The 9215-nt window shown below is 34.5% G+C and overlaps 1 protein-coding gene across 2 annotated transcripts; it reads right to left on the bottom strand.

Annotated features, from left to right (window-relative positions):
• Positions 1 to 826: 826 nt before the first annotated feature.
• LOC115973100 (putative pentatricopeptide repeat-containing protein At1g16830) lies at positions 827 to 5696 on the bottom strand. Of its 2 annotated transcripts, none has more exons than XM_031093334.1 (3): positions 3521 to 5696; positions 2758 to 2864; positions 827 to 1083 (listed from the first exon to the last, which is right to left on the bottom strand). In XM_031093334.1, exon 1 carries the CDS (start codon positions 5666 to 5668, stop codon positions 3668 to 3670), a length of 2001 nt encoding a protein of 666 aa, XP_030949194.1. In that variant the 5' UTR covers positions 5669 to 5696; the 3' UTR covers positions 827 to 1083; positions 2758 to 2864; positions 3521 to 3667. The 2 variants fall into 2 exon arrangements, with proteins under 2 accessions (XP_030949194.1, XP_030949193.1); XM_031093333.1 differs by lacking the exon at positions 827 to 1083 and adding an exon at positions 2512 to 2658.
• Between the last annotated feature and the right edge of the window lie 3519 nt (positions 5697 to 9215).

Below are 9215 nucleotides of genomic sequence, written 5' to 3'. Positions count from 1 at the left end.
ATGAGGAACTCTGATTCGTGGAGGTTTGTAATATAGCTCAAGGTATGTATCAAGGTTTAGGCTACAAGGAAGGATGCGACTTTTGATACCATGATAGCACTACACCTTGTTTATGTAGCTCTTAACTCATATAAACTCTTCAATGAGTACTTTGTAAAGTGGAACAAAGTGAACAAGAAAAACATAGCATTTTGAGCTTTGTATGTCATAAAATAGACAAACATTAACCGCCTGAGTTTTCACCTCTGCAATGCTTTAACATAGAGACATCCAACCAAAAACTCTTCTTCATTCTCTTAATATGTGCTAAAAATTTTGACGTTACATTTTCCCCAATGACAATCAGTTAGGGATTCAATACTCCACTCTTTGCCATACTACATAACAATGTTTGCGTGCTTACAATTTTACATGTGTGACAGTTACACCTAGGCTAGACCGTGGAGACCATCTCTCCCTCTATAGCTATCCAACTAAATCCTCATTTTTGTTCTCTATATTTAACTTTTGATAAAAGTGAGAACCAAAGAAATTAGACCACCCCCACCACATCCCCAAAACATTAAAGAAGAGGTTCAACCAAATCAGAACGCCTACGAGAACCAGAAAATCTTTCATTTCCAATGGAAATTATTTACTCCATTGGAGTTAAAATTATCAACAAATCTCCAAGAACACTTAAAGAGTTAACACTTATTTAAAACCCAAAAAAAAGTTTTTTACGTAGAGACAAATTGAGAATATAAACAAAAATATAGAAACCAAACAAAGCAAGAAACTAATAGTTGTCAGCACCTCATCATAATTCATGAATTAAACAAGAGCAGCACAAAGAACAAAAGTTCATATTTCCAATTTCATCAAGAAAATGAAATGAGAATGAAGTTCCATTTCTTCATATTTCCAAGCATTCAAAATAAACAATTAATGCAGTGAAAAAAAATAGGTAACTGGATAAAAGGTCATCAAAATATTGCTAGTGATCAAGAACAACAGTTGAAGTGATTCAGAGGATGAAGAAGCTGTACTATTTCCATGTAGCTGTACATGGTGATGGTTAACTTCAGTCCTTGTTGAGCAAGTCTACAAGTCAAAGCAAACAGCAGAGAGTGAGAGAGAGAGAGAGGGTATCAGATACAAAGACACTGAGAAAATAGTGGCAGTAGGGGTAGAGTACATCAGGCAATAGCAACACATGACACCAACAGCAATGCCGCACTGCTCTATCTGCTTAGAAACTTGAAGAAGAAGCTGACTGGGGTGGACTACATTGGAATTTTTGCGTTTTTCAGTACATTCCTATGGGTTTAGGAATAAGAAAACCACCCGTTTTGGTGGTGGTGATTAGTTTCTCATGTTATGTGCTAATGTGGTACCCACATGCTTCAAATGCCCAAAAAAGACTCACACAAAAAGTTTTAACCAGAGATGGTAATCTAAGATTACCACATGAAAATCTTAGGTATATTCTCCAAATTCCATGAACCAAAAGGATCCACAACTCCAAGAAGAATGATATAAGAACCGTTAAATTAAATGTTATAAAACACAACAATATACAATATTACAAAATTAATAACAAGTAAATGATATAAAATTAAATCGCTTAGGACTTTTAAACTTAGGGTGTGTTTGGATACCGCTTATTTTGCTGAAAATTGAAAAATGAAAACTGAAAACATTGTAGCAAAATAATTTTTAAATGTATGAACAGTGTCGTGAGACCCATTTTTAATGAAATTTTGCTGAAAAAAAGGTTTGTGGGTCCCGTGTGAATAGTGCACGGACCCACTTGGAAAGCATGAAACGCTCTTCTGAAGAAAAAAAAAACAAAAAAAAAACAAAAACACAGACGCTACATTTATCATCAGTATCCAAACAGGTACTTAGTTTTCCAGAAATCTATACAATTGAACAACTTTCAATTAGATTTTTTCCTCCCATCCTGACTTTATCTACAACTTTCCTAATGCACATTGCTTGCACCTACCTCAGGCCAATCAGACTTGTTATTGTAAAAGTTTTACCCCACTCAAAAACTATAGGCGTTAAGAAAAAAAAAAAAAAAAAGGCACCCAACTCTTGCACAATTCTCATCCTTTTTCATTCCCGTCTTACAATGCTGAATTGTTGTTTACCAACGATATCTCATGTAATCACTTGCTACTATAAGGGTTCTCATGTCATCATCTATTCCCTTGTGGAGCAAATTAGTCAAGTATAAAGGGTTCTCAGCAGATGCTAGATGCTAATTTGAATAAACAAGGAACAACAGTTTTACTGCATAACTGAACAGTAAAGTTCTGTGTCAATACGATGAAACAAAGGGATTTTCATTATGGACACTTGATTAACAGGAACATCAAAAGGGGTTAGCAGACTACATTCACTACATTAACAACACTGTTTCCCTTTAAAATACTTATTAACTGACATGATGCCATGCAAGCTTCACTTCTTACATCACAGAAGGGATAGTAAACAAATGATTTTCTCCTTTTTTTATTGTTTTTTTTTTTTATTGGTTTCCCTTCCCTTTGAGTAAAGCAAATCTAGACCTTTCTAAACTGAGAACCATCCTTCAATTATTTAACTCAAACTAGGCAGAACTTGAGGAGCCTCTTCCTACATCATAACTGGAGCACTACAACATAAAACCTGATTCAAATAGAAGGGAATGAATGTATCATAAGCTCTGTAGGAATTGAGGTACTTATACCACCTCCAAATAAAGACAATATATACAGGTACAATTACCTTTGTTGAGGTACTTCTACCATCTCCATCAGGCCAGTGTTTAAAGGATATATCCTGGAAAAAGCTCAACCATCCTTGCAATCTCATCCTTCAATATTAGCATCAATCTACAACAAATAAATGAAATGAAAATAAATAAATCTATACAATTACAATTGCTAACCACATGAAGAATATTTATAAGAGCATGCTTTAAATTCTAAAATTCATGCATATCAGCTTATAGCACATGTTTTAATAAATTTTCTAAGCAAAAGAAGAAGAAGAAGAAGAAGTTATTGAAAATTAGCTGCTGTTATTTGTATTCTAAGAGAAACTTTTTGATCAACATTCAATGGAAGATCCCATAAAGTTGACTCTTAACAATTTAACCTTTTGTGTAAGCTATAGTATACAGTACATATATGGTTCTATCTGTTAGCTCATCCTCAAAAACAAAAGGTAATTAAATAAAGTTGATAACCAAAATTATAGTACTAAATTAGAGGTCTTAGGATTGAGAAACAGAATTCCATTTAGAGAGAACAAATACAGCAGATATGTTTTATACAATTTAGTGAATTTACATCTCAACTGATGCAGTTTAAGGTTTTATAGTTTGGTATTAACTGAGTTGAACAAGCAATGTGACCAAGGTTTAAAAATATAAGCCATCAAAAATCCTGAATTGACAACATAATATAACAAGAAAAAATCCAGAAGACCAAATAAAAATTAAATATAAGCAAGTAGTCAGAATGGAGATCATAGATAACAATATTACCTTCAAGATGCCTGCCAAGAGATTTGCAGCTTAGTGGCATAGCCTGCTCTCCTCAATAGATAACAATATTACCTTCAGGATACCTTACAAAAAATACAGATGAATCTCTGAATTATAGAGAAGAGAACCTGTACCATCAGTTCAATCTCAACCCACTGAAGCAGCCATGTCAGAAAGGTCCTCAGAGCCAGATGTGCCCACAAATGGATCCTTTTCCACATAACCTTTTAACAGCAATAAGCTCTCACCATCTACTTTCAGACCTGGGACATGTTCTTCAGACAAAGGGGCACAGATTGCCTTAGCTGGTATCAACCCAAGATCTCTCATCTCAATTAAGAGATTAACAGCTGAATTAGAATTGTGTGATCTACAAAGAAAATTACATAACCTAAAGTAATTATTGCAGCTCAGTTCTACCCTTGCATCAATCATCTCTTGTAGCAACTGCATGACCATTTTAAGATCTCTTTCTCTACAAGAAATATAGAGTATTACATTATATGTACGTGCATTGGGAATTATACTGGCCTCCTTCATCTGGTTATACAGGGTGCAAGCCTCTCCAGTTCTACCACTCTTAAGAAGTCCATGGATAGCAACTGTGTATGACACAGCATCGAGTGGATACTTCTCTACAACTGCTTTCCTAAATACTCTAATGGCTTTATAAAGTTTACCAGCCTTTATAAGTCCATCTGTAATTACAGTATGGATGTAAGCATCCTGACCAGGATAATTCACAATGATCCCATGGTAAACATTAATTGCTTCATCAATTCTTCTGGCTCCACATAGGCCACTTAGTAATCCAACAAAACTATATTTATCTGGTGTAAAACCTCTATCAAGCATATCATTATATAACTCAACAGCAAGATTTGGAAACCCCGCTTTACAAAAATAACTAAGAAGTGCATTACCAACTACTAAGTCTGCTTCTATGAGAAATCCATGGACTAACTTGGGTAAGAGAGAAAACCTCTTAGACAAACATATGGTAGATAACAAAGAACAGAATGTATAAGAATCAGGTGCCATTTTTTGAGTTTCTAAATTTACAAAAACATCAAGCGCATCATCATACCTTCCAATCTTGGAGAAACAATCTATTAATACATTACAAAGAACCAAGTCAGGGGCATACCCTTTGGATTTCATGATATTTAAAACATGGAATGCATCACCTACCATTTTTGTTTCCATGAGTCCCTTAATTAAAGTAGTATATGTTACAACATTAGGAGAACAACCAGTCTTACCCATCTTCTCCAATAAACTACACGCAATATCAATTCTATGCAACCGGCAAAACCCATCAATGAGTATACTCCAAACATTCACAGACATTGGAATGCCCAAAGTAACCATTCGACCCAACACTTGATATGCCTCCACTAGCTTACTCAACTTGCAAAAACAATTCAACACCATCTCAAATGTCTCAACATTCGGATAATACCCCATTCCCAACATCATTGTAAAAGCCTCCCGAACGCGAACCAAATCATTCAACTTACACAAATTCCACAATGCAATATTAAATGTCAAAAAGTTAGGCAACTGGGTCTCCTTCAAAACCTTAATGGCTACATCGACACGCCCAATCTTGAACAATACATCCATAATTACATTACGCGCAAACGTGTTAGGCTTAAAACCAAAGCAACCCATTTGCTCAAAAGCCTCAAAAACCATGTCATACATTCCTCCACGCCAATAAATCCTCAACAAAAGCAAAAAAGTTTGTGCCTTTGTAACACACCCAATACTCTCTAATCCCCTAACAACCCCTCCAACAGTTTCATACTGCTGCATAAGGCGGTTAACCACAGCAACCATGTGGTCAAACGCAGTCGTATTATGAAAGTAGTTGGGTTGCTTAGCACACCATAAGAAGAAGCTCAATGCAATCAAATCAGAAGTACAGTTCAGTAAGGTGGAATGTACAATCTGATGAGTGAGAGTGATAAAGGGATTGTTTTTCTCGGGAAAATGTTGATTTTCCCGGAATTTTTTATTCTGGGTAGTTGGGTTAGTTACACATACCGTTGCCGAGGAGAGAAAACGAAGTGGCAGAACTGAAGCGATGAAGAGGCGATTTGGGGTTGGGTGTAGCAAACTCCACCTATAAAATCTCCATAACATTTCCAGGAAAATTTAATTTTCCCAGAAACCAAACTCGACATAGGAAGCGAGTAGTAGAGTAGAGAGCTGTAAAGGGTTTTTGAAAATCTGTGTAAAACTAAAACCCTACAGAAAAGAGAGAGATGATGGATCGGGTTACCAAAGTGTGTACTTGGTTCCGGGTCAATGGACTGTCCTAATGGGTAATTCTACTGGGCCTTGATCTGGTGAATTTTAGGCTGGGCCTAGTGGGTTGTGTGGGCTCTCAACTACTGCACACGAACCCACAATTGCATTAGGTCTATGGAAGTAGGAAAATCCATATATTAATTTTCATTCCATTCCCTCCTCCTAAATAGAGTGTTGGGACGTAGGACAAGTGTGGTCTCCCCATCTCTGCTTCAACAATGACCACTCTTCTTCTCTCTAAAAATCGTTGAACAAGCAAGGATAAATTTGTCAAAATTCACATTCAACAAAAATATATTGAGTGAAGATGTAGTTATTGATTATCAAAAAAGTTTGTAGGCAAAATTTTTCCTCAAAAAAAAAAAAGAATAATGACTCTTTAACTTTATTTATAGCCCTTATTATTATTTCACCATTTCTTTTTCTTTTTCTTTTTTCCAACAAGGGAAAAAACAAAATAAAAATATTACTTTTTTATTAGTTATGAATAAATTCTAAATGACTTGCCTGTAAAATAATTATTTTATTATTAAATTGATCTTACTTACTTAATAGAGTTCGATAAAATTTCGAGCATGCATGAGTGCCTTACACCTTCCCATACAATGTACATGACCCTCCAAATTTATCTTTTTTGAAGTATAGACCAATTTATCTTAACAAAGGTGCATTCCAAAATTCTTTAGCAAAAACACAACCCAAGTCAAGTTTCAATCATATTTGCAATGCAAACCACTAATGAAAATGAATATGAGAGATATCTGGGGCTATCAACTATATATGGTGAGACATATTCAAAAGTCTTATACTGCAGTGGCATGGCATAATCTCTTTTTTAAAGATAATTGGGATTCAAATCACTCTCTCTTATCATTGTAACTATCAAATTATTAATGTAAAAAAATGGAGCTATGATGGGACCTACTAAAATATACTGGTAATTTTTGCAACAACCAAGACTTGATTGGTTATCACTTAAGACAGCAGTGTTATAATGTTGTAAAGAACTTGTCATTAGGGTTCATTTTATAATCCGTAATTGTTAATGTAACATGCGCTAAGATTATGAAAGAGAGAAATAACCATTGTATTGCATTGTCCTCCGTTTAATGAATTTCTCCTCCTCTTGATCTGTTGATCACCGTGGGCATAAGCAAATCAAACACAAACTCGCTGTCTACAAACTCTAGTCTTTTCTTGAATGTAGATATGTTTGGGTTAGGAGAATTCGCAACTCTGCTGCTAATACAGCAGCAAAAATAGCAATGAACTCCTACTCTTCTTTTTGTTTTAACAAAGACAATCTGCCAGTGCCCAGTAGTCTTATTCTCTGTTCTGTTCTTCTTCTATGAATAACATCGAAACTCATCAATATATGTATTGGCAGCTACAAACCTGTTGTATGCGCATGTGATTATTTTTGTTAGATGATTCCTACAGTAGCTTTTACATAAATACGTATACCTTCTAACAAGAAAATGCATTTAGCATGCATTTAATGATTCTCACTATACTAGTTTATTTTTCCTTTGTTTTAGCTTATTCATAGGAAAAAATTCAGCCAAAAAATGTAATGACCTGGTGAAGCTATCAAAGGTTCATTCCAAACCATACCAGTAGCAAAGTTTTGAAAATCATTGGTTGCATTTTAAAATTTTGATTTTGATTTTCCATTTTTCGGTTGGGATTATCTATCTCATTGAAACTTAGTGAGTGTTCGGATCCGACTTATTTGCACGTCTGCGTTTTACATCACGCTTTGTTCTTTTCTTCTTCCTCTTCTTTTATTTTTTCTTTTTTTTCAAGCTGCAACTTTTGACTATTCTCCCGTGAACAGTACACTGTGCACTATTTACGGGTCCTACAAGCTTCACTTTTCAACCACTTTTTCATTAAAAATAGGTCTCACGGCACTATTTACATATTTAATAATTATTTTGTTACAGTATTTTCAGTTTTCAGCAAAAATAAGTTGTATTCAAACAGACCTTTAATGTCAGTTTGGCAAAAATTATTTTTGCTAACTTATTTTACAGTTCAACTTATTTTTGCTACTATTCATTGGTCCTATTGCACTTTTGGTACTATTCATGAGTCCTACTATATTATTTCAGCTAATTTTTATCTTCATCTACAATACTTTCAGCAAAAAGTTTTCAATTTTAGCAAAATAAACAGATCCTAAATAGACCCTTAGAAAATGAATGGTAAAAAAGAGAAAGCAAAATGTAGCTCATACATCTGATATATACATCTTCATAGGAGGCTAGCTATATGTTATGAAAAAAAAATACATGTATTGAATCCATAGGACAATTATTGGAGAGAAAGAGAGGGAGAAAGGGGTACTTTTTTTGACAATCCAATCAACAACCACAATGAGCGTTTTCTTCAGCCATATAGCCTATAGGTGAGGGATCATCAGTAAATGGAATAATAGAACAAACGATTAAATTGTAAGTAGTTTCTTCTACACGCAAGAAATGTGACAAGATTTAAAATTAATGATTAATTGTTTTTATCCAAATTAAAAATATCCTCCAGTAGCAAGTAATTAATAAAAAAGTGTGTGAACATTACAACAAAGAGTATTATTCTTTCCAAAGAATCTGTGCTGAAGAAAATGTTTTCCTACGTACTTTTGCAACTTTCCAGAAGCAAGGGCGGTGCCACCTTAAGGTCAGGGAGGTCCTATTATTCTTTCCAAAGAATCTGTGCTGAAGATAATGTTTTCCTAGTACTTTTGCAACTTTCCACAAGCATGGGTTTACCAAACATGTACTGCATATACATGCATGCTTCAATTATAACTCAGATTCAGATGTTCATGTTATCAGGACAATACATAGACTAGAATTAAAGACACACCATCCGTGTATATATATATATATATATATATATATATAGCTGCAATCAATTTTTGGAAGAGAAGTCGAAATCTTATAAAACCACATCTTCATGAATGGGGCCATGGTGCTTTTCCATTTGCTTTGAACATCCAATTGAATTATTGAAATCATTTTTATGAAGAAAAGGCATTGTGGGAAGTGTGGAGATCCAACAAACTTGGCTCTTAAATTATAGGGCCTACTTTTGAAGGCAAATTAAAGAAGAAATTGACCAAACGAATGAGTTATTTTGGACTTTTCAGCCAAGTACTATTACAACAATCTAACCAATTGAGATTTTCTCTATTGCCACTTTGGAGCTCTAGATAGAACTGCCAATAATGTTGGTCTAATGCCATTGGGAATTCTATATGGTTTGAAAATCTGAACTCTGGAAATGATTACTTAACTAAGATATATAGCCGGGTAGGCATTGCAAATTTAATTAAGACAAAGATTGACAAAATTAGAATACAAAATGTGAACTAGAA

The sequence above is a fragment of the Quercus lobata genome, unplaced genomic scaffold (genome assembly GCF_001633185.2).
Source record: "Quercus lobata isolate SW786 unplaced genomic scaffold, ValleyOak3.0 Primary Assembly Scq3eQI_2016, whole genome shotgun sequence".
NCBI lineage: Eukaryota > Viridiplantae > Streptophyta > Magnoliopsida > Fagales > Fagaceae > Quercus > Quercus lobata.
The sequence above is the reverse complement of the archived record's forward strand: the minus strand, read 5'-3'. Positions and strand labels throughout refer to the sequence as shown.